Genomic DNA, 25,474 nt, shown 5'->3' on the forward strand with positions numbered 1-25,474 from the left:
CGCTTGGCGGATGTAAGCCCCATGCTGTCCTTTCAGGTAGTGCAGGGCCCCGAGCCACCGTGTCTCTCCCAGGAGAGATGCATGGCTCAGGTGCACTGCAGGCCAGGCCCCATGGTAAGTGCCACCCCCTGCGGTGTGCCATTTTGTCACCCCTCAGGGATGACACCCGGGGGGGACTGCACCTCTCGCACCCCCCTTCCTAGGCCCTGGGAGGTGGGAGGACTCTAGGAACCTGCCAGAGCCTTCACATCTCCTCTCCAAAGCTCAGTGCTTCACTTACCTGGTTTTGGGAAAGCAGCGTGAGGGTTGCGGTGGAGTATCAGATGTTGGCAAGGCCTGCCAAAAAGACCTCAAGGGCCACATGCGGCCCTTGGGATGCATGTTGGGCCGCCCTGCTTTAGATCACCCTTAGCTGGCATGGGGTAAGAAAGGTATTGCCCTTGTCAGGGACCTTCCATTCAGTAAACATCTCATTCAGGACCCAGCCATTCCTAAAGCTTCCCACTGGTGATTAAGCCAGCAATTCCATAACAAAAAGAAGCTATCAACAGACCTTGGCAGCTGACTTTACCAACTTTAAGCAGACTTGCTGGTTCCATTAACCCCCTTCCATACAAACATGTAACATGCAGACACTCTTGTTGACTGTACAGTGAAGGGGGAAACTTAGGCTTGCTTCTTATATAATGAAAGAAATGGCCTTTAAAGTGTTCCAGTTTTCCAGATAACTTCTAGGTCTCAGGAATATTGTAGGATGAATCTTTTTCTTTCATCCACAAATTGTAAATCCCTCCTGCTATGTATGCAGATATTTGTCAAGGGCTATTTGGTCTGTTGTTATGAACCCATACAAATCTAGAAAGGATTGTAATGCTTTAGAGTGGAAGAGAAAAGGGGAACAAGATAATGTATGTCTGCTCCCAATAAGACACCTCTAAATACACAAGCTCATCTTACTGGGAAATAAGAAGAAGAAGAAGAAGAAGAAGAAGAAGAAGAAGAAGAAGAAGAAGAAGAAGAAGAAGAAGAAGAAGAAGAAGAAGAATAATCAACATTAAAAGTATGTGGAAACATCCTTTTGGAGATTGTGAAACAGAAAGAGAAGCCTTCAGGCATATTTATGTACTCAGTTCATGAAATGAATGATGAGGCAGAATAAGAACATCTGTGTGTTATAAAGAGCTGTGTCTGCCTTAAATTATTGGCTGTGTACATTTATGGATCATCTGTGTGGCATTTATTCCCACTTCTATAGTAAACTCTCCTCTAGATCATTTTGCCAGTGCAGGATTTGAAAAAAAAACTAAATTCATGTGTAGGTTTAGTATTTACATATAAAATAGAACTGAGATGAATCTCATATCCAGAAATCCTCTTTTTACACTTCTGAGTTCCTTTGCTAAAATGCAGTTCTTAGAAAAAATAAGACACAGCTGGCCTTAGCACTGGTTGCAAATTGGCATGATTTATTCATTTATGTGAATGTTTATTCCATGTCTAAGGCTTATCATAGGCTACAACAGTCATATAGAAAATGAAGCATGAAAAAAACTCTTTAAAAAACCACTCAATATAAGCCAGTTCTCAGACTTCCACCATCCTCATGTGTCTCATTAATGTTGCTAAATGAGATTAAAGTAGATCTAGATAGATGGGGGAGCATGGTTGGAAAGAATGTACACTATCAAAATAAAAGTGGTTTTAAGAAGTAATTTGAAAATGTTCCAAATACAAAGCTTTTGTAATTGTCAGTGCTTCCAGAAAGGCCAGATTAAAAACATCAGGATGGAAAACATTGGTTAGAATGGCTTTAGCTGCCTTACAAAAAACAAAAGTAAAATAGGGCTTTTTATATTCCGAAATAGCCAGTGGCCACCATCCAGCTAAAAATGAATGAGTGCTAAGTCACAAAGAAATAACACATTTGTTGTGACTAATACAAGGAGTCTCCAGGATATCTGCCCTGGGCGTAGATGTGCACAATGTATTGCGAGTACCTATATGTAAAAGAGCAGAAACATACCCTCAAGAATAGTGCTGTAACCCTCCTGAAAACATATAACTGCATTTAACCGTGTTGTTATAAATAAATAAAATAATAAAAAATGGTCATGGCTAACTCCTTCTGTTGGTTTCAATGGGACTTAACTTTCAGATGTTGTTGGACTCTGATTTCCATCAAGGAACAGCTTCTGGAGGGGGGGGCACAGGTTTATCCTCCCCAATCTAGTAGCACAACAGAACTATCTTATTTGGGTTGGCTTCTTAACTGGTGTGGGGGACATTACCTGAGAAATAGGTTTTGTTAGGATTTGGTGGGAATTTTACACTAGTGTTATGCAAATCATTTCTTCTACCAAGCATCAAGAGCTGTTGCAGTAATAATAATAATAATAATAAATTTTATTTATATCCCGCCCTCCCCAGCCGAAGCCGGGCTCAGGGCGGCTAACAACACCAAAATAGTGCGACATTATAAAAACATTATAAAAATTAATTAAAATCAAGATTGATGGCAGCCATAAAGTTTTGTAAAGGTTGCCAAAGGAGGGAGTCAGGCTGCGCCCTAACCAAAGGCCTGGCGGAACAGCTCTGTCTTGCAGGCCCTACGGAAAGATGTCAAGTCCTGCAGGGCCCTTGTCTCTTGTGACAGAGCATTCCACCAGGTTGGAGCCGCAGCCGAAAAGGCCCTGGCTCTAGTTGAGGCCAGCCTAACCTCTCTGTGGCCTGGGACCTTCAAGGTGTTTTTGTTTGAAGACCGTAGGTTCCTCTGTGGGGCATACCAGGAGAGGCGGTCCCGTAGGTACGAGGGTCCTAAGCCGTATAGGGCTTTAAAGGTTAAAACCAGCACCTTAAACCTGATCCTGTACTCCACCGGGAGCCAGTGCAGCTGGTATAGCACCGGATGAATGTGATCTCGCAGCGAAGACCCCGTAAGGAGTCTCACTGCGGCATTCTGCACCCGCTGGAGTTTTTGGGTCAGTCTCAAGGGCAGCCCCACGTAGAGCGAGTTACAATAATCCAGTCTGGAGGTGACCGTCGCGTGGATCACAGTAGCTAGGTCAAGGCGAGAGAGGTAAGGAGCCAACTGCTTAGCTTGGCGGAGATGAAAAAATGCCGCCTTTGTAATAGCTGCAATCTGCGCCTCCATGGAGAGGGAGGTATCGAAGATTACACCCAAACTCTTAACGGACGGTGCTGGCACTAATTGCACCCCCGCAAGAGATGGGAGCTGCCCCCTCAGTCCCATATCATCCCGTCCCAGCCAGAGGACCTCTGTCTTCGAAGGATTTAACTTCAACCGGCTCCCACGTAACCATCCAGCCACAGCTTCCAAGCATCTGATCAGTGTGTCTGGGGCCGAGTCAGGATGGCCATCCATCAACAGATAGAGTTGGGTGTCATCAGCATACTGATGGCTGCCCAGCCCAAAACTCCGGACAAGCTGGGCGAGGGGGCGCATAAAGATGTTAAAAAGCATCGGGGAGAGAATCGCACCCTGAGGCACTCCACACACCAAGGAGTGGCGCGATGACAATTCCCCCCCAAGCGCCACCCTCTGTCCCCGACCAGAGAGAAACGAGGGCAGCCATTGAAGGACTGTGCCCTGGATCCCCACGTCGGCAAGGCGGTGGTCCAGAAGTTCATGATCGACCATGTCAAAAGCTGCTGACAAATCTAGAAGAATCAGCAGCCCCGACCCGCCTCGATCCAGCTGTCTACGAAGATCATCTGTTAGGGCAACCAGAGCCGTCTCGGTCCCATGACCAGCGCGGAAGCCGGACTGGAATGGATCCAAAGCCGATGTTTCATCCAGAAACCCACCAAGCTGTTCAGCAACCGCTCTCTCAATCACCTTACCCAGGAACGGAAGATTCGAAACCGGGCGGTAATTGGATAGATCTAAAGGATCTAATGATGTTTTCTTTAAGAGCGGGCGCACCACTGCCTCCTTCAGTTCCCCTGGGAATGTCCCCATGCCAAGGGACAAATTGATGATATCCCCCAGGAGGACCCGCACCTCGTCTGGACATGCTCTAATCAGCCAAGACGGGCACGGGTCAAGAGGGCTTTCCAGCTCGGAGGAGTCTGTCCACATCGGCTGGGGATATCCGGTCAAAGTGGTCCAATACTGGACCCGAGGACAGTCGAGGGGCCTCCAGTTCCTTTATTGTATCCAAATTGGCAGGGAGGTCATGGCGGAGCAACAAGACCTTCTCCGCAAAAAAGCTCGCAAATGCCTCACAGCTGTGTGTCAAATTGTTATTTAAATTTGGCTGTCCTTCGAGGGACGTTAAAGACCGAATTATACTAAATAATTGCGCCGGGCGAGAGCTAGCGGATGCAATGGAGGCCGAGAAGTAGGACTTCTTAGTGGCCTTCACAGCCATCTCGTAGGTTTTCATAAAAACCCTATAAGATGTTCTTGAAGCTCCGTCACGGGCACGCCGCCATACTCGCTCTAGCCGTCTGAGGTCCCGCTTCATTTTCCGGAGCTCCTCGGTAAACCAGGGAGCCCGGTTTCTGCGGGGTCGCAGAGGGCGCTTAGGTGCGATCTCATTGATGGCTGCCAGGAGATGGGTATTCCAGCCCTCAACAAGCTCAGTCAATGAGTCGCCAGGGGGAGAAAGGTCCCGCAAGGCTTGACGGAATCTATCAGGGTCCATCAGCCTCTGCGGGCGAGCCCAAATCGGCTCGCCACCTAAGCAGGGTGGGGGTGGAACGTCAATCCTGGCTTTCAGAGCATAGTGATCAGACCATGGCACCTTCATCGAAGGAAACATGATCACATCTATACCAGCGCCAAAGATCAAATCCAGCGTGTGGCCTGCTTGATGTGTGGGGCCCGAAACAAACTGGGAGAGCCCTAGTGTCGCCATGGAAGACACCAGGTCCAGAGCCTGTGAGGAGGGAGTGGCATCAGCATGGATGTTGAAGTCCCCCAATACCAATAGGTTAGGGAACTCCAAGGCCCAGCCGGCCACCGCCTCCAGCAGTACAATAGAGCAATAAGCATTTTAGCTGAAAAGTCCTCAATTTAAGCCTCTTCTTAACCACACACAAATTAGGTGACCTCAAGCTACTCATTGTTCCCTGCATGTGTTCACACATGTACCCCTTGAAGCAAAGAGATAAACTTTTACCGTTAATTTTAATCATGTTTAAAATGTTTTAAAGTACATGTTTGGAACTGTTTTTATTGATCATTTTAATATTTTATTACAATAAACTGGTATAGAAATTTTGTTAAATAAAAACAAATGTCAGTAATACAAATCTCTGCTTTCATGTTTCCTCTATACCAGTTAAAGATGTATGAAATCTTCTCTATTATTTACATGTTTGTTTTTCATTGTATTGCTATTTCTTATGTTACTTCAGATCCTTCCATCATTACACAGTATTCTTATTTAAAGTCATGGAGACCTCATTTAATTGTTCACTTTCCCACTTTGGCCATAGCCTTGTACAGCCTATTTTCTTTCAGCAAAATTGTATATGTACACATCTTTCCTGTTGTAATTAAAAACAAACAAAGACTGTTCAGTGGAGTGGCTTAATTATGTCACAGTTATTGCTTTCTTCTTCTCTTTATCTTCCTCCCCCTCCCACGCTGATCTGTAATGATGGTTCCATGAATCTGGTTATTTGGAGCACAATGCAGTTTTCATCTTGGGGAAGATAATGGATCTTTGTAGCATCCGTAGTATAAAGTGAAATAACTGTCATTGAAGAAGTGGTGCTACTTATATTCTTAGTACTGTAGTAAGAATCTTATCCTGATCTTTGTGTTAAAATACAGGGTCGATGGCAGCCAAGGGTTCTGTAAGAGTTGGGGGTGGAAGAGTGCAGCTAGCATGTCTGGAAAACATCCGCATACTTAATTACGTCAGGCACTGTTTAGCTGAGCTGAGCAAAGGCAAATGATGATATGTTCCAATAACAGTGGTCTCATTTCAAACAGCTGGTTCAGTGAGACACTATAAAAAGAGAAAAGTGAAAAAACACATTGGAAAGAGTTTGGAAAATGCTACACTGGAAAAGGCCTCAGCCGCTTGTGCTTGCTGTTCCAGTGGTTTTCTCTCTCATCCAAGATGCAGTTTTCACGCCACCAGCACAAAACACTTACAGGAGATGTGCAAGGTGTCCTCACTAAGGAGCAATCACATCTTTTAGAGATGCGGAAAGATGGAAATTCTGTTTTGGGACAGATAGGTGCAATGCACTCTTCATTGCCATGTCTGAAACACTCAGGAGTTGGAGCTGTTCTGAAACATGACAGTATTTCCTGCACTCTAAAGAATCATTATGTCATGGTGATTGGCATTCTTATGTTTTTTATGCAGCATCAACTCCTTTTTCTGCAGCTGAGAATAGAAGAACAACAAAAGGAAGCTGCCCAGAATGGCTGGGGGAACCAAGCCAGATGGGTGGGGTTTGAATAATTTATTATTATTATTATTATTATTATTATTATTATTATTATTATTAACTTCCCAAAGCCCAGCATCTAGCTTACTCAGTTATGGGAAGGCAGAGCAAGGGCCCAAGGGCTCTCAAATGTTGCCCGATGCCTCAAAAAAAGGCCTTGAGGGCCACATGCGGTCCTTGGGCCACACCTTGGGCTACTTTGCCTTCGACTGTACTTCCACCTGTGGGCTTATGTTTCCCAACCCATCCACCTTCTCTCTGTAGGATGTTGCTACTCTAAGCACACTTACAGTAAACGGTGATTTTTTTTAAAAAAATCTTTTATTTTCTATTTTTCTATTTGATAATATTCACTAGTAATTATAAATCGCACACAAATCCAGTGATGTTTTCTGCGACTTCCCTCCCTCCTCTTCTGCAGTTTCTTATTTTTTTCTATCAAAGTCTTACTGCACATCTTAATTAAAACAGTGATTGTTGGGTGGAAACTGTGGTCTCCTGAATCTCCCCTTCCTACACACACATGCAGACACTCCACATTAATATGGGTTATCATAGCATAGGATTATCTCCATTATCAAATTCTGTTGAAAGTATTTTGAAGAACCTGCAATTTAATGACAAATGTGGAGAAGAAAATGGCTACGATGAGCCATTATTTTTTATCTTATCTGAAATGAAGTTACCTTGATGGTAGCCTTTTACCTGGTAGATAACAACTGGTTATTTAAATGGGAAAATGGTTAATACGGATGTGGGAAACCTGCCTCAATGTCACCTGACTCTGCCTGTAACCTGAGCCAAACTGTGTCTCAAGTGAATGTCTGCTAATAGGAAAAGGGTTGCCCTGGCAAAAGCAGACACAGCTGGACTTTTTTTTTTTAAAAAAAAATTTTTTATTGATTTTCCAAACACATAATAAAAGACAAACACATTACAAAACAAAGACATACACAACATTAAACATATACCGACTTCCCCATACCTCCCTTTCGCTGCATCCTTATTCCAAAGTTCTTTAGCAACCCTTCGATCAGTTTATCTATTGATTCCCCTTCATGAAATTTCTTTAAACTTAATAATTACAGCTGTATTTCTCTACTTCTTGCCCCTTGACATCTCAACACTCCTCAATTTTACAACAGTTTTTAAGATATAGTTTAAACTTCTTCCAGTCCTCTTCCACTGTCTCTTTCCCCTGATCTCGGATTATGCCGGTCATCTCTGCTAGTCCCATGAAGTCTGTCACCTTTGTCTGCCATTCTTCCAGAGTAGGTAGTTCTTGCGTCTTCCAATACTTTGCCAGAAGAATTCTTGCTGCTGTAGTAGCATACATGAAAAAAGTCCTATCCTTCTTTGACACCAGTTGGCCAACCATGCCCAGAAGAAAAGCCTCAGGTTTCTTGGATTTTGTCAACATTCTGTCATCCCACTGAAGGGGAATTGGCAGACAAAACCTTTAGGGAAAGGTAAAAAGGAAGACTTCCCAGCTTGGGCTCTTCCTGAAGCTCTCCAAGTTGGCTTTCTTTTGTTTATCTAAATGACTCAGAGATGTACACTCCAAAAATATTTACAGTGAAATTGCAAATGTCTCCTTCCTATATCCCATAACTATAGAAGTCCAGCCTCTGTTGCAAAAGGATTTGGAATGGAACAGGGCAATAAATGAAACTCTGGTTGCTACCATCTTTAATCTTTTTTCCTTACTACCCCTTTGTTTTTCACTTGACACTTTCCAAGTATTCTTCCACCTGGAACTTGGTGATGCGTAGAATGTGGGGCTGCCACCACCAATAGCAGCTGTGCCATATCTCTTCATGCCACCCTCTCCCCTGGGAATGTTTAATGAAACAAAGCATGTGCTATGATGTTAACCCACTGAGAGTTTTCCTAACCCTGCAAATGGCAGCCAGTGAAGAGGAGCAGGGAATGGGGAAGGCAGTGATGCCATGTCACATGGTTTGTTTTACTAGGACTATGTAGAAATTGGTGCCTTGAAATGCAGTGAGGTTGCTACCCTGCCCCACTTCAAGTCGCATTCTTAAGTTGCAGGCCAGAATGGCTGTGGGGATGCCTTCAGCTGATGCCAATCATCTTATCTGTTACCTGTCACAGAACTTCAATTCACTGAAGCTGTCACCTGTGCATGCACAACGACTGTCTGAAACTGTGGTGTCTAGTGGAGGCTGGCTTGAGGGAAAGTACATCAGATAGGACTATTTCTCAAGCTACAGGATTCAGGTGGATTGTGGCTGATGCCATGTCTATCCATCTTCAAACATCAGCAAAGGGAGAACGTTGGAGCGACGTAAACAGTAACATGTACACAGCCTGAACGACACGGGGTTGGGGGGAGACTCCTGAGTTTTTAAACAAGATTTTATTGTGTTTTCCCAAATTATTTTTACAGATAAAGCAAAGAAAATGAAAGCAGAATGCTGGGTATCAGTATTTTTCAGTGTTGGGGGGGGGGGAGCTGTTATGTACTGAAGTTCTCACCCTGGGCCAGCAGGGAGATACTGTAGATAGTTCAGGTCCACATATGCAAATAAGGGATCGAAAGTGACATTCAGTGATTGGATAGTTACAGAAAATGGTTACTGTTGCGTTCTAGTGGAGCTCTATATAAGCAGGCTGGCTGAACCCTTCAGTTCAGTTCTGTTCTGGCCTGTGAATAAACAAAAACTGTTTGAAGAATCACTGTGTCGTCTGATATGTTGACCCATAACTTAACACTGGCGATGAGGATGGGATGGATGGACAACAGAGAATAGCCAGATGCAGCCACCCTCTGAGTGGAGCTGAATCACTGAGCCAACGCCTTCATTTTGACGATTCCCGAGTGGACAACGTGGATCTTCTGGCAGCGCGTGTATCGGCTGCCACTGCGGCCTGCGCATCTGCCCAGGATCGCACCATCAGCCGTGTGCCCAACTGGGTGTGGAGGGGGTGGCCACAAGGACCTTTTGCATCAGAGATCCAGCCATTCGCAACCAGACAACACGAACTCTCGGCTTATCGCAGCTGTCTGCTGTGGGGAGACAGCGTCGTGATTCCCCAAAGACTCCGTCAACCCGTTCTTGAGGCTCTGCACGTTGGCCACCGGGGAATCATCAAAATGAGGGCGTTGGCTCGGTGTTACATCTGGTGGCCTAACATGGACGATGCCATCACTGCCTGTCAAGCGTGCCAAGAATCGAGACCTGCGCCACTGGCAGCTACGGGACACACCTGAGAGACGCCCAAGACACCCTGGTCAAGGGTGCACATCAATCTGGCCGGCCCCTTTTACGGCCGGACCTTTATGGTAGTGGTGGATGCCTATTCCAAATGGCTGGAGGTGGCCCTGATGCCCTCCACCCCTACCGAGGCCGTCATCCGGGTGCTGCGAGGCCTGTTTGCGACTCATGGGTATCCTGATGTCATCGTCTCCGACAACGGACCACAGTTCACCTCAGGCACTTTTGAGCGATACCTTTTGGGACTGGGCATCCGCCATGCCCTAACAGCAACCTTATTTTTCTCCCTTTAGATTTTATTGCTGTTTTAACTGCATTGTAATATGTTTCATTTGCATTATTGTTGCTGCCCTGATTACCATTTGGTACAACAGCAAGATAGTAAGAAAACTAATAAGGTGCCTTTAGAAAGGGCAGGATATATCTCCATCAGTCCAAAACAATTGCACTAACCTAACATGTATGAAACTTAACTTGCCACAGATACTTAATTCCACAGTCTCCTCCTTTTTTGCCCCTCCCCTTCTTTTTTTAAGCAAATACAAGGTCAACTTCAAACCAAGTTAAAAGCTCTAGATGCTATTCAGGACAAAAATGCTTCTCTGCTAGAAGAAATCTCTACACTGAGAAACAGCTTTGGATATTTTAATGGGTAAGTGCATTCAGAGGCGCTGTAAACAGCACAGCATCCTCCTTTCTTTAATTAAATGTCTTTATTTTAGTTTTTATCACAGCATTAAATGACAGTACAAAATACAACAATGCAATTTGGAGCATGGGCTCAGAGTGGACGCGAGTCGTGTTCTCTCTAGAGTAGAGCAATCTACTTTTTTTACAAGTTGAAAAAAGAGAAAGAATCCTCAGCCACCTTGAACATCTCAGCTAATTGGCAGCCCCTGTTCCTCTTCCCTGAAGAGCCAAGCCCTTCTGTCCACTGAGGGGGCACTCGGGGTCAAGCAGGTCCCCCCGGATTGCACAGGGCCACACACCTGTGCCCACTAACCTGGCCCTAATGGCACCAGGGAGTGCACCATCTATAGGCTGTGACTGTATCTGCTACTTCTCATGACATATTTCTGTGCCTTCTCTGTTGTTAAAACAAAAAAAAATTCCTTCCAGTAGCACCTTAAAGACCAACTAAGTTAGTTCTTGGTATGAGCTTTCGTGTGCATGCACACTTCTTCAGATACCAGGTTGTTGTTGTTGTTCTGCCAATGTCGTTGGTGCTTGAAACAACAAGCATAAACAAGGCTGAAATGCCTGATTCTACTTCCTTTTTTTAAAAAAAGAAATACAGAGAAAGCTTTAGTTGTCACAAATTATTGTGTTAGCCTAAGGTAGGCCTGTGCAACTTGTAACCCAGAGGCTTCACTTTGTTTGCAGTTCTACTCAGGCAATAAAAGCAGAATGTTTATCTGAATCCAAATGTGCTTCCCTTGCATGGTTTCTGGGCTTCATTCTACCACTGACCTCAGTTAAAGCCACTACATTTGGGTATGGCACTGAGTGTAGTTTTGCCAAGAGAGTATACCCTAGAACAGTGTTTCCCAACCTTGTGCCTCCAGCTGTTTTTGGACTACAATTCCCATCATCCCTTGCCACTGGTCTTGCTAGTCAGGGATGATGGGAGTTGTAGTTCAAAAACAGCTGGAGGCACAAGGTTGGGAAACACTGCCCTAGAATGCTCCCCCAGAATCAATGAAATGAATCCTTGAGACTAGGGAGCTTGAAAACCTTTGTCCTATAGAATATGAAAAATCTGACATCCATATTCTTAGCAAAAGTACTGGTTTTGACCTCAAGAGCCTTAAATGGCTCACACCTGCAATACTGCAAGGACCGCCTCTCCCCATATGAATGGACCTGAACCCTGCAATGGTCACCGGAGACCTTTCTTCAATGGGTCTCCTCCAAGAGAGGTCCGAAGGACGGCAGCATGAGAATAGACCTTTTGTGTGGTGGCTCCCCATTTGTGGAATGTTCTCCCCAAAGAGGCTCCCCTGGTTCCATCATTATATATCTTTAGGCACCAGGCAAAAACATTCCACTATAACCAGGCCTTTGGCCTTTTAGAAGTGGGCTGGATGTTTTTAATGTATTTCTTTTTCCTCTTGGTTTTAATGTTTCTGTGTAGGGCTTTTTTGTCTGCCTGTTTGTTTGTAAGATGCTTTGGGTTGCTCTGGGCAAGTTAAAGCAACTAACAACTTCAATAAATAATAGTAGTAATAATAAAGCAGCCTTCCACAATTATTCACAAAATCAAAGCTCTATTCAGAATGACCATATTCTTTGTTTAAAAAGCCCAAAGTACCAGGCACCTCTAGTCCAGCTTTCTGACCTTCAGACAATTTCTGTGTTCTTGGCTTGTTCCTTTGTAACCATATATACAGTACTAGCAACTGGCAGCTTGCATCACTGAATTTGTCTTCTCTTTTGAGCTGTTCAGTTTCCCTATCATAAATAGCTTCAGACATGTGTCTGTATACTCAGTTCAGACAGTAGAGCATGGGACTCAGTCTCAGGGTCTGGGTTTGAGTCCCACATTGGTATGGTCTACCCCAATAGTGTTGGCAACAAACAGAAATGTTGGGAAGGTTTGGCTGTGCTCTGGGTGGCCCTTCAACAGTCCAAAAATGTGGGGTGGGAGTGGCTGCATCTGCCAATATGGTCTTGTCTCTGAAAGACAGATTTGTCCAAATTCCACATGTGATCACATGCCAAGGCAGCTCAAAAGAGTCCAGGCTTAGATAATAAAATTTAGTCATCTGACGGTTCTGGTAGATAATTTAACTTTGCAAAGTCTTCTTCTAGACACCTTACTTGTTCTGTTCTGTTCTGTATTGTTTTGTTTTTTAAAGAAAACTGGCCTTTGTAGGTAGGGTTCACTTTCACTAAAACAAAATCCAGATGCTTTGGGGGGGTAGAATGAAAAAAAACCTTCAAAAGCTGGCCTGAAATGAGTGTTAATACCATGCAGGAGTGCTAGCGTGGCCCCACAACCGTGTGTATGTGGGGCTGTGGGTGCCATGCAGCATGCATGGCCCTGGCCCTGAAATTTGTGGGTGCCCAGCCCCTTCATGGGGAATTTTGTGGGCTCCAGGGAGTTGGCACCTGTGCCTCGGCTGTGTTATTACAAGTAAAAACAGGTCATGCATGATCACATACAGTATGCAATTGTGTATGGACCAATATCTGGAATATATTTATATAAAGCACAATGACTTGTTAATAATTTTATACTTGTTAGAATAATCACAGTGCTTATATACTCATATATCATATTGTACCACAGTTTCTCGTTTGTGTTTTGTTTTGTTTTGATTTTTCTCGCCTTTTTCACTTTATTTCTCTACTGAAAATTTTCAATAATTTTTTTATTTTTAAAAATGTGTTTTCAAGGGGAAAGTTGCTTCAAATGCAAAAGCGCTCAGCCCTGTGCCAAAAAAACCCAGGACAAGCAGAAAATCACTCAGACCTGCCCTTTCTAGGCACAGGACCAGAGGAAGGGTGGATGAGCCCAAAGTTACTGCTTCCCTGTTGAATGGCATAAACTTTTGTGGACTAGAATGCCACCTCCTCAGATGCATGAAGATCCTAAATTGGCCTGCAATTAGTTTCGGGGGATGACACAAACATCCTAGCATTGGTCAGTAGTGGGGTAAAAACATGTAACTTCTATTCAAGCCACAGGTGAAAGGGTACAAGTTGGTGAATGATCCCCTGGGATCAGACCCTGCAACAAAGTTCACCTGCAAATTCTGTCTCCATACCTACCTGGACAATGCTATGGCAAGACCTAATAATATCACCCAGAATATCAGAGGGTCATTCACTGCTTCCATCTTCCAAGGTGACATAGACTATCATCTGCCAGCAATGCCCTTCTGCATTCTACATAGAACAAGTAGGCCAGTCTCAATATTAAATAAATAAATAAATAAAAGGACACTAATCAGACATCAAAAAGGGCAACATTCAGAAACCGGTGGGATAACATTTAACACTGATGGGACACTTTGCTGCTGACCTTAAAGTAGTCGTGTTCAAGCAAAGAATTTCAAGAGGAAACTCAAGCATGAAACTGCTGCATTTCAATTTATCAGAAGATTCCGTTCTAGTGCCTCTGCCACCCACTTGGACACCCAGTTAGGGTGTGGAGGCTTAGGACCTATGCTGTAAAAGGATACGCATCCCCACCTTGCATTTGGTTAGTGCCAAATACTAGCAATTACCAAATTTGGACAGGCACTGCATCCCACATATTTACCATAAATGATGGTAGCTGTATCATTTTGTACACAACCTTCTGAAAAAAATATAATCTGCCTCCAGCCATGCAGCATATATTTACAGCTCAATCTTTTTCACATTTGCTCATTTCCTTTCCATACTATTGCAATGTGCCATGCTATAAGTCCTAGAACCCATCATAATGGTTAGTTGGCTAAATGGTATTATCTGACTGTAGAAATGAATGGAAAAGTATAGCATATGCATTGCTGTCCCTTAGCAGGAAAGGGCTTGACAAACTGTAAATAAATGCAATTTCACCAGCTTGGTTTTTAATGTCCATACAGAATTGAGGCTGCACACTGTCAGTTGCCCTCTGCTCCACCCCAGTTCAAGCATACCTCAGAGAACAAAGCCAACGTCTCAGCCAAGCCTTCAGAGAAAGTCCTGTATTCACGCTTTATGCCGTCAACTTCAACAGTTAGCCTGTTACCAGGAAAATCATCATCAAGAATGGTCCGGTTCCCTATATCCTCCTCACTTCTGACACTAGATAAAAAAATTGGTAAGCTCACAGATTGCACCAGAGGACTTTGAAAATGACTACACACTCCTCCCCCAGGCTAGTGGGAGCCCGTGGGCAAGACTGCCCTTAATGGAAGAGTCTTCACTAAATCATGAGGAACAAAACCTTTTTTTATAAAAAAAAAATGTCCCCACAGAATTGAGGCAGCACATCATGGAGTTCTGAGTTCTATGATACATCAGGGGTGGGGAACCTTTGGCCTTCCCAATGTTGCTGAATTACAACACCCATCAGCCCCAGGAAGCACGGCTGATGGCCAGGAAAGATGGGAGTGGTAGCTCAGCACTATCTGGAGGGCCAAAAGTCCCCCCCCCCCCGGTGGTATACATGAAAAACTACACTGTGCTACCACCAGACATGCGGAAGAACATAGCAGACGAAGGGTGCCATGGGCAGCATTCAACCTAAGTTTTACTCAGAGTAGAGCCATTGAAATTAATAGACCTAACTTAGGCACAGTCAGTAATTTCATTGGGTCTGCTCTGAATAATGCTTAGCTGAATAGCACCCTATGAATCTTTGCTCTACATGTCAGCACAAGTACAAAGTTTACACAAACAGATAGATAGATAGATGGTATTTCAGGTGCATGTGTGTGCCTGTTACCTGAATTTGGTTGCATCCACCTTTGCCAGCCTGGTGCCCTCTGGATGGTTTGGCTGAGGTTCATGAGATTACAGTCCAAAACATCTGGAGGGCACCAGGTTGGCAAAGTCTGGGTTATAGACATTTGTGTGTCCTGTTTTTAAATGTGCTGCTTTTCTTGAATAATGCCACCTTTATTTGGGTGGCATTGTGTAAAGCTTGTCTTCTGTCACTAGGCAGCTGTTTGTTTCAGCATTAAGCTACACCATGGGTAGGCAAACTAAGGCCCGGGGGCCGGATCCGGCCCAATCACCTTCTCAATCCAACCCGCGGACGGTCCAGGAATCAGCATGTTTTTACATTCAAAATGCATCTCTGGGTTATTTGTGGCCTGCCTGGTGTTTTTACATGAGTAGAATGTGTGCTTTTATTTAAAATGCATCTTTGGGTTATTTGTGGGGTACAGGAATTCATTCATTTTTTTCTTTTCAAAATATGGTCCTGCCCCCCACAAGGTCTGAGGGACAGTGGACCGGCCCCCTGCTGAAAAAGTTTGCTGACCCCTGAGCTACACACACAAAGATGCAGCAAACCACAGCAGAGGGACCCGAGCATTGCCTTGTGGCAGGACTGGCATATATAGTGATGATGAGTAGAATTTCTGTTGGGAAGAAATTCAGCAGAAACGTGGCAAACTGAAATTAAGATTAGAAAAATGAGAAACTGAAAGAAACTGAAATTGCAGATTTGCTCATCCCTATGATGACATACTCTCCAAGTCTGATCTATAATTAATTTTCACTAATAGACTGCAGATAATTTATTTGAATTACAGTGGTGCCTCGCAAGACGAAATTAATCCGTTCCGTGAGGCTCTTCGTATAGCGTTTTTTTCGTCTTGCGAAGCAAGCCCATTGACAGCTTAGCGGATTAGCGCTACAGCTGTCAAGCGGCTTCCAGCGATCAGCTGTTAAGCGGCTTATCAGCGGAACAGCTGATAAGCGGCTTAGCGGCTTAGGAAAAGGGAGAAAAAAGCGGAAAAAAACCACGGGGGGATGCAAGATTTTTTTCGTCTTGTGAAGCAACCCCATAGGGGAATTCGTTTTACGAAGCGCCTCCAAAACGGAAAACCCTTTCGTCTAGCGGGTTTTTCGTCTTGTGAGGCGTTCGTCTTGCGGGGCACCACTGTAATTACTTAAACATCTACCAGGTGTCTAACCCAACTCACCATGATTAATTAAAGACTCATCCCTGTCCACCCAAATGACACCGAATGCCACAATTTCCTCTTCTTTGAACATTCTCAATTCAGAAACCCCATGAAGCTCCCATTGGATGCATTTCCAGACTGACAAGACAAAATTAGCCTCGGCGTTTTGGTTCAGGCTGCTCATTCTACTGCCGGTCCCATCTCTGCACAGGAAAAGCAGCAGCAACACAGAACCCAGCTTGCCTAGTTTCTTCAATATAGAGATTAGTGGTTATTAAGCTGCATTTTGGCCACCATATCCCCTCTTGGGTAATGCTCATAATGTACAAAATCAACACCCCGCTAATGCATACATATCTGTTTTGGCTTCCGCTTTGTGCCTCAGTACTCTCTCTCTCACACACACACACTCTCTCTCTCACTCTCTCTCTCTCTCTCTCACACACACTATTGGATTATACCGACTTTTCATTTGCTACTAAGAAGACTTGTACATTACCTAAAATTGGAAGCTTATGCTCTATCTGAACAGTGCCGAATAAATATTGCCTTTTCCTGTATAACACCTTTTATTATGGAAATATGGAAGCAAAGATCCTTGCATATGCAATAAAAAAAGCTGTTGGAAAAGTTCTGTCTGAGGACTGTAACTAGAAACCAAACTAGTTTTGAGGCTACAAAAATTAAAAGCAAAATATTCCATCCTTCAGACATTTAACTGCACGATGGTTGGTTTTGGATTTTTGAAGCTTTTTCCTAGGATAGCACAGCTTCTTAGAAAATAATTCCCATGATCCACACTTCCAAGATTCCAACTACCAACACACAATATTTGACAGTGTCAACATAATCCATGTTGTGCTAACATAAGCACTTCCCTCTCTCTACTGCTCTTAAACTTTCTTACAGCATACTCCCTAAACATCTTCAGATTATTCTCACCCCACCCCCGCAAAAAAAACCACAGTTGGCCAGTCCTGGCTTGAGCTGCCTCCAAGTTGGCTGCCATGGGAATATCCTTGAGGTGGCTCCAGAATGTTGCCTCCTGTGAAGATAACCTTTTGTCTGGTGCCAAGGGGAAGTTTCCCAACTGTCCAACAGAGAACTGTAAAAGGAGTAGGAGAAAAACACAACAATAGTAGTCCTATTAGGAGATATTAGCACCATCATTATGTAGGTGGAAGAAGGTTCAATAGATTCATTACTGGCTTCCGGCTGAAGCTATACCTTCTACCCACCAAGCAATTTTATGGAAACAGCTATTCCACTGATGGCCCCATTTATTATGTTTTAGCTACTGAAGGTAATTCCAGCAAGGTAATAAATCTGCATGTCACTAGCAAAAATTCACTTTACCAGCTGTGTCTCATTTTATAGCCATAGGTTTGCGAGAGGCTCAGGGAGCACCGTTTTACATTAACGGTGGAACTAACAGAAAGTAAATTAGATTATGCAAATTCATTTCCATAAACTGTTCCGAATGTTAGTCTCTCCCTCTCCCCCTTTTTAAAAATTACATTTTATATTTCTCGCTGTTACTCTTTTGCTTACCAGCCCCCAGCAGCAGCAGCTTTTTGCTACAAAAACAATTCCCTCCTTGCTCCAGCATTTCCAGCTTTGGGAGTGATGCACTTGGACAAGGTCAGGACTACATCAAATCTTTATTTGCTGATTCCAAGAAGACTACCCTGGAACCAAGGGACAAAGCAAGGAAGATGCACGTTCCACCGGAATACTACAACTCTTCAGCATCCAGGTACTCTTATGAGGTGGTGGTGGAATTGCCTCATTGGAGGCTGAAATTATTCCATTTCCTTCAGCTACAAGACTCTGGGCACAAGTCAAAGGGAGAAACTGTGGATACCTGATGGTAGGAACAAACTGCAGGGGCTGATGGCCATGTTCAAAATGGAGTGTTGAAGTAGATGGATCCTTGATCTGATCTAGCAAGCAAGTCTTTCTCTTCTCGAGATATTGCATCTCTTTGACAATGGCTGGGATCCAAAGAACAACACAACTAGCTCATAGTGGCTGAGAGAACTTTTGACTTCTGATTCTCAAACAGCTGGCTCAAGTGCTAGAAACAGCTTGCTGGGTGAGGCAGAGTCACTATGCTAGCTTCCCAGCTTGTAGGTTGCTGGTGTTTACCAAGAGGGCTGTGTGAGGTGGCAGGAAGTCAGTGTGGTGCAAACACACTGGCAGAGCCAATCTGTCAATGCATTTGGGCCACAGTGACCACCACCCCCATCCTGATAAGCAACAGCCTAACTTGGTTGTCCCCATCCAGGTACTCAATTTAGCACCAGGCCAGACTAGAAGGTTGGCGGGGTTGTCATTGTCCATCTCTTTTGCTGGAAAACCTCTTGATCTTGGGATGGACTAAGAGGGCTGGTTTCTGATGTTGGGTCAGAGAGAAGATTGGGGATGCTGCTGGTTTTCAGCCCCCCTGCTACTCAGTGGTCTCCCAGACCAATCAGGCCAAGGTGGTCTCTAAAGTGGTGGTTGGGGGCAGAGACTGCTCTTGGGCTGGTTAAGGACTTCATGTCCCCCCATGACATGGATGTCACAAGTGGGCATTGCTCCAATACACCATGGACTGCACACCCAAATGTAGTTTTTTACCTGGGATGGACAAAAGGTGGTGGAGGTCGTGCCAAACACTCTCTTGTCATGGTCAGACTAGAGATGTAAAAGTTCTGGAAATTTTGAAGCCATGAGGAAAAAACGTTTCTCCCCCTGTTTTTTTCCAGAAAACAAATGAAAATTTTGGAAAAATTGAAAAAAAAGTTCAGTGTGGAGTAGTTTTACAAATTGCATGAAACACAGTGTAGATAAAAGTATTATGCTTGTAATAAAACAGGTAACCACCCCCAACAAAAGCAACAAAAAAAGGCAAAAAACCACCAACATAGTCTGGGAGGCTAAGAGTGCCTTTGTCATCTTTGAGTAGTATGACAGCTGTGGCTTTTTCTGGAATGGGATAGCTTGACCATAGTAGTCCAGGCACTGAGGACTTCAAGACTGAATAACCCCAATGCACTCTATGTGGGGCTTCCTTTGCACTGCTCCAAAACTGCAGCTGGTACAGAATGCTGCAGCATGATTGTCACAGGTGCACCAGTTGCAGGGGCCAAGGCACTTTTGGCCCCATCAAATGTTAAGGAGGGGGTTAGGCCCCCTCAATATTAAGCAGTAACATCACATGCCCTGCGTCAGCGTGTCACGTGACGTCAGCGCCCTCAATAATGGGGGCAAGCCAGCGCCTCTGCCCTGTCAGCATACCACATCTCTGCTCAGAGATCGGCTCTGGCTGCCGCTTCATTATATATTATATATTTATATTTATATTATATATATATATATATATATATATATATATATATATATATATATATATATATATATATATATATATGCTTTCGTAGATTTTCACGGGTACAGGAATGCAGGTTTTGGTGTCCTCGGGTGTCTTCCCGTGTAAAAGTTGGGGTGTCTAGGCGACGTTTCGACGAGGTCTCACTCGTCATCTTCAGGCTGGTGCTTTCGGCTTCTTGTTACTGGAACAGAGCAGGATCTCAGTGTTTGAGTTCCTATAAATACTGTTGAGGGGGTGTGGTGTATAGCCTCCAATGTTCTGGGCAGAGAGGAAGTTCCCAGGCTAGTGTGCCTTTTCTTCTTTTGTTCCTTAATTACTTGAGGGATATCTTGAGTGATTTCTTGAGTGATATCCTGAGTACCACTTAGGTGGGTCATTAGGTGTGGATTAGTTGCTAAAGTCTTTGTGTCTTGACCTCTTGAACTTTGTGAAGAGTTTTTCTGAGAAGATGGCTGTACTGCACTTAGTTGTGCTCTGGCTTGGCTTCGTGTATAGGGGCGAGCTGTGGTTTTGTGGCCTGTGTCAGCCAGATCTGTGTAGGGATTGCAGGGGGGTGCAGCATCCGGAGGTGCCACCATGGTTTGGCTACTGGATGGTGTCTGTAATTTATCTGTGGAGAGGGTCTGGGTTTGGGTCTGGTGTGGTTGATTGGTGGCAGTACAGCCATCTTCTCAGAAAAACTCTTCACAAAGTTCAAGAGGTCAAGACACAAAGACTTTAGCAACTAATCCACACCTAATGACCCACCTAAGTGGTACTCAGGATATCACTCAAGAAATCACTCAAGATATCCCTCAAGTAATTAAGGAACAAAAGAAGAAAAGGCACACTAGCCTGGGAACTTCCTCTCTGCCCAGAACATTGGAGGCTATACACCACACCCCCTCAACAGTATTTATAGGAACTCAAACACTGAGATCCTGCTCTGTTCCAGTAACAAGAAGCCGAAAGCACCAGCCTGAAGATGACGAGTGAGACCTCGTCGAAACGTCGCCTAGACACCCCAACTTTTACACGGGAAGACACCCGAGGACACCAAAACCTGCATATATATATATATATATATATATATATATATATATATATATATATATATATATATATATATAACATTACTGCATTTATACATATTTTGATAATGTTTAGGTGGCCTTTGTCGGAAATCTCTAGAGCCTTTGTCAGAGGAATGTGCCACTCTCCAGGCACCGGCCTGATTTCCTTGTTGACCTCCCCGTCTGCGACTCCCGGCAGGATACAGGCGAGGTCTCTATCGACGATCCTCCTCAACGTGAGAAGAACACACCACTCTTCCCTCCTCCCTGCTTTCCCCCAGGGAGGGGAAAGAGACAGACAGAAATGTATTTACATGCTTTTATTTCTGTCTTTGCAGCAGTACAGAGAAACACGTCTGCACTCTCCATACACCAACAGCAGAGAGAGAAACTCCACCCCTGTACTTCCAGTACAGGTCAGTTGACACACTGAGCTAACATCCGGTGCTCAGTACAGTGAATAGACTGTCCCTTCGTTCCGACGGTACAGTCCCAAACATCAACATCCTGTTTGGCTTTCCAGCCAGCTGCAGCTCGCTGCTGCATTGCTCCTTTTTCGTAACATACTCCCCCAAAAGAATCAATGCGTGTTGCGAGCAAAGCTTGATCCAGAGAAGAAAACAAACAGTTGTTATACATATAACACTCCCCTGTTGTTTCAGTTCCACCCTTGGAACTAACCGCCACTGGTTTCCCCAGTGTACCTCTCTGGTTGTGTGACTTCTACGGAATGAGTGCATCTGCATTACCTTGGCTAGCTACTCTCTGTTGTGCCTTTGTCTCTGACTTAGACACAGTTTCAACCTGTCCTCTGTTGTGTACAACAGCAACACATGCAACAGCTAAGTTGGCAAACTCTTTTGAATACCTCTTGGGTGGTACACCCTTTGTAACTCTCTCAGACCTACGTATGAGGTGCTGATCCTCTCTGCTCACTGGTTCAGCCTCTGGACTCTTTGGATAACCAGTTCCAATGGTAAACAGTGGTTCGTCCTCCACCTGTGAAGGTCTAGCCATTATGTGAGATTTCCTCTCAATGACTGTGTCAACTGAGCTCCTTGAGCTACTACTGTCATCATCAGTACCACTGTAATCAGTAAAATCATCATCATCATCTGAATTGTGCTCTGTGGGAAATGTGTGAACAATTACTCTCTCCTGTTCAGGAGCACTCTCTAGAAATTTTGTGAGAATCACCTGACCAGATTCAGACAAAATTACTCTGTAGAGACCCTTTTCATATCCCACAAAAATGCCTCTGGCATTCTTTACTCCACCTGGAGCTTCTGTTCTCACATGAGACCCAAAAACCTTGAAATGGGCAACAGAAGGTTTTCTATGGAACAGTTTCTCAAAATGAGAACTTCCCAACTCTTTTGAAACCTTTCTCAACCACGTGTAACAATACGACATTAACGACTCCGCCCAGAACTCATGTGGCAGATGTGAACTAAGCAATTGTGCTTGCATCCCCTTTTGCAATTCTTTGTTCACCCGTACACAGACACCCCTGCTCCACGCTTCCGCTGAAACAGCAACCTTGTGCTTTATCCCTTTCTTCTGCAGGAACTCCTGAAAATCCTGTAAAAGAAAAATTGGCTTCTCATCTGTGAAAAGACAATCGATATTAGCATCATGCACATTTTTAACCTTGTCACAAAACTCTTTAAACCTTTCTAAGGCTTCTTGTGGTTTCTCTAACATAAAAACCCAGACATAATGAGAGAAACAATCCACACACACAAGGTAAAATCTTGCATTGCCTCTAGATGGTGCTAGAGGACCAATCACATCAGCATACACCCACTGAAATGCCTTGTCGACTTTTGTCGTCTCCTGGACCTTTGGCTTCACACCTGCAAGAAAAATCATGTTAAAATCAGATGAATTATATTTCATGTAATCACTTTGATCAAAAGTCAACAAATACAGTTCATCTTTCTCTCTGGCAGAAAGATACAACTCTCCATCTTTGAAGATCTTGCAGCTTTCAGCATCATAGGACAACTTTCTTTGCAATCTGCGAAACACTCAGCAGATTGAACTTCAACTCAGGAACCAAGTACACATTGTCTATAGTCAAGTTCAGACTCTCAAGATACACAGTCCCAAACCCAGTCGCTTCCAGCTCCTGGCCGTTGGCCTGCTTCACAGCGAAGCTTTGCTGCTTAAACGACGAAAACAGTTCTCTGTGAGAACACATGTGTTTTGTCGCTCCAGTGTCAATTACAAACGAGTTCTCAACATCTGGCGTGGTTCCTTTCGACATCAAAGCCTTTGCAGGTTTCACCTGTGACTTGGTACAACCTTTGCCTGACGCCTCAGACTTTGCAGAGCTCCCCTTGGCTCCTTTTGGCTGACATGGCTTCTTACATGGCTCCGCTGAAGATGCCCCTTCTGTCCACAATTGTAACAGCGGACTACGTTCAAAGCTACAGCATTCTCCCCAGTAGCATCATCAGTGGGGGAGTTAGAACTCCATTCCTCCCTCCCCCTGTCCTTTACTTCCAGTGCAGCAAGTCGGTCGTGTTCATTCAGCACAACGGCACACACCCTCTCCGAGGTAAGATGCTGGGCCGGTAGGGAACCAAGCTGACTGGCAACCGTTTTATAAGTCCGATTCAGGCTGTTTATCATCATGAAGCAAAACACTTCCTCCTGTAGATGAAAATTGCGTTCCACCATCTGTTGGCGCAGAAATTTCATTTCCGTCAGGTGCGCTTGAACATCTCCATCAGGCGCAAGCCTCAGATTGGTCAGCTTCTCAAAATACAGCAACGCTGAGGAACCAGCATCTCTCTGATGTGTTCTACGCAGCGTCTCCCAAATCTCTTGCGCATATTGCAAATCCTGAATATGCACCAATTGGCAATCTGAGACACACAGAATTATAGCCGTCCTGGCCTTCACATTCTGTGACTCCCAACCTCGCGTGGTGCTGCAGGGATGGGGTTCTCAATCAGCCCAAAGATCCTCTGATTCTGCAGCAGGGCCTTCATCTTTATTGACCAAGATGAATAATTGTCATTAGTCAGGGGAGGTGGGTAAGGTAAGCCTCCCCCCTTCTTGGCATCCATTTTGAATCCAAGCCTCAGCTCTCACTCTCGAGCCTGTAAAATTCCAAGAGCCTTTCTTGGTTGTTTACTGCCTTCTCTGGCAGGCAAACTGCAAGCTGTTTCAAAGTCCTTGCAAAGTAGACAAAACACACTCCGTGTTCCAGCCCTCAGTCAGTAAGTTTCCACTCTTCTGACTTTTCGTTGCTTAGCAACTGTGCATAACATTCTTATCTTGGTATGCAAGGTATGCGGCTGTATTCCACAGTGCTGGTTTCTCTCAAACGGAGACACCCTTTTGTGAACCGAAGATTTATTCTTAACACGTTCACTTCACAGCTATAAATCCACCATACCTTTGGGCTACGATGCTTGGCATTCACCTCGTCTCGATGCCCAGCTGTCTGTTCAGCGTCCAGCTGCACGCAGATGTTATCTTCTTTCCTTTGGTGCAGAGGATGAAAAACGATCCATCAACCTCTCATGCAGAATTCCCATGAATCAAAACCATCAGCGCTGCTACCAGATGTCGGTAATCTCTAGAGCCTTTGTCAGAGGAATGTGCCACTCTCCAGGCACCGGCCTGATTTCCTTGTTGACCTCCCTGTCTGCAACTCCCGGCAGGATACAAGCGAGGTCTCTATCGGCGATCCTCCTCAACGTGAGAAGAACACACCACTCTTCCCTCCTCCCTGCTTTCCCCCAGGGAGGGGAAAGAGACAGACAGAAATGTATTTACATGCCTTTATTTCTGTCTTTGCAGCAGTACAGAGAAACACGTCTGCACTCTCCATACACCAACAGCAGAGAGAGAAACTCCACCCCTGTACTTCCAGTACAGGTCAGATGACACACTGAGCTAACATCCGGTGCTCAGTACAGTGAATAGACTGTCCCTTCGTTCCGACGGTACAGTCCCAAACATCAACATCCTGTTTGGTTTTCCAGCCAGCTGCAGCTCGCTGCTGCATTGCTCCTTTTTCGCAACAGCCTTGTTTTTAACATCTGATCTTATTAACATTTTTATGTATATTGCTTTTGTTGTTGTTTAGTCATTTAGTCGTGTCCGACTCTTTGTGACCCCGTGAACCAGAGCACGCCAGGCTCTTCTGTCTTCCACTGCCTCCCGCAGCTTGGTCAAACTCAAGTTTGTAGCTTCCAGAACGCTGTCCAACCATCTCGTCCTCTGTTGTCCCCTTCTCCTTGTGCCCTCCATCTCCCTGATGTGCCAACATCAGGGTCTTTTCCAGGGAGTCTTCTCTGCTCATGAGGTGGCCAAAGTACTGGAGCCTCAGCTTCACTATCTGTCCTTCCAGTGAGCACTCAGGGCTGATTTCCTTCAGAATGGATACATTTGATCTTCTTGCAGTCCATGGGACTCTCAAGCACCATAATTCAAAAGCATAAATTCTTTGGCGATCAGCCTTCTTTATGGTCCAGCTCTCACTTCCATACATAACTACTGGGGAAACCATAGCTTTTACTATACGGACCTTTGTCGGCAAGGTGATGGCTCTACTTTTTAAGATGCTGTCTAGGTTTGTCATTGCTTTTCTCCCCAGAAGCAGGAATCTTTTAATTTCGTGACTGCTGTCACCATCTGCAGTGATCATGGAGCCCAAGAAAGTAAGATCTCTCACTGCCTCCATTTCTTCCCCTTCTATTTGCTAGGAGATGATGGGCCCAGTGGCCATGATGTTCTTTTTTTTAT

At 44.6% G+C, this 25,474-nt stretch overlaps 1 protein-coding gene across 9 annotated transcripts in view; it reads left to right on the forward strand.

Annotated features, from left to right (window-relative positions):
- The window catches only part of LMNTD1 (lamin tail domain containing 1), a 221,634-nt gene that overhangs the window by 85,345 nt on the left and 110,815 nt on the right, over positions 1-25,474 (forward strand). For all 9 annotated transcript variants that reach the window (XR_014172309.1, XR_014172310.1, XM_081927748.1 and 6 more), the window contains exons 3-5: positions 10,208-10,323; positions 14,249-14,466; positions 17,837-18,038. Coding sequence is in view for 7 of the 9 variants with exons in the window: in XM_081927748.1 (XP_081783874.1) it covers positions 10,208-10,323; positions 14,249-14,466; positions 17,837-18,038 (536 nt within the window). In the remaining 2 variants the exon portion in view is untranslated. The remainder of the gene's footprint in view (positions 1-10,207; positions 10,324-14,248; positions 14,467-17,836; positions 18,039-25,474) is intronic.

This window comes from Podarcis melisellensis, assembly GCF_964234715.1.
Source record: "Podarcis melisellensis genome assembly, chromosome: 10".
In the NCBI taxonomy this organism is placed as follows: Eukaryota; Metazoa; Chordata; class Lepidosauria; order Squamata; family Lacertidae; genus Podarcis; species Podarcis melisellensis.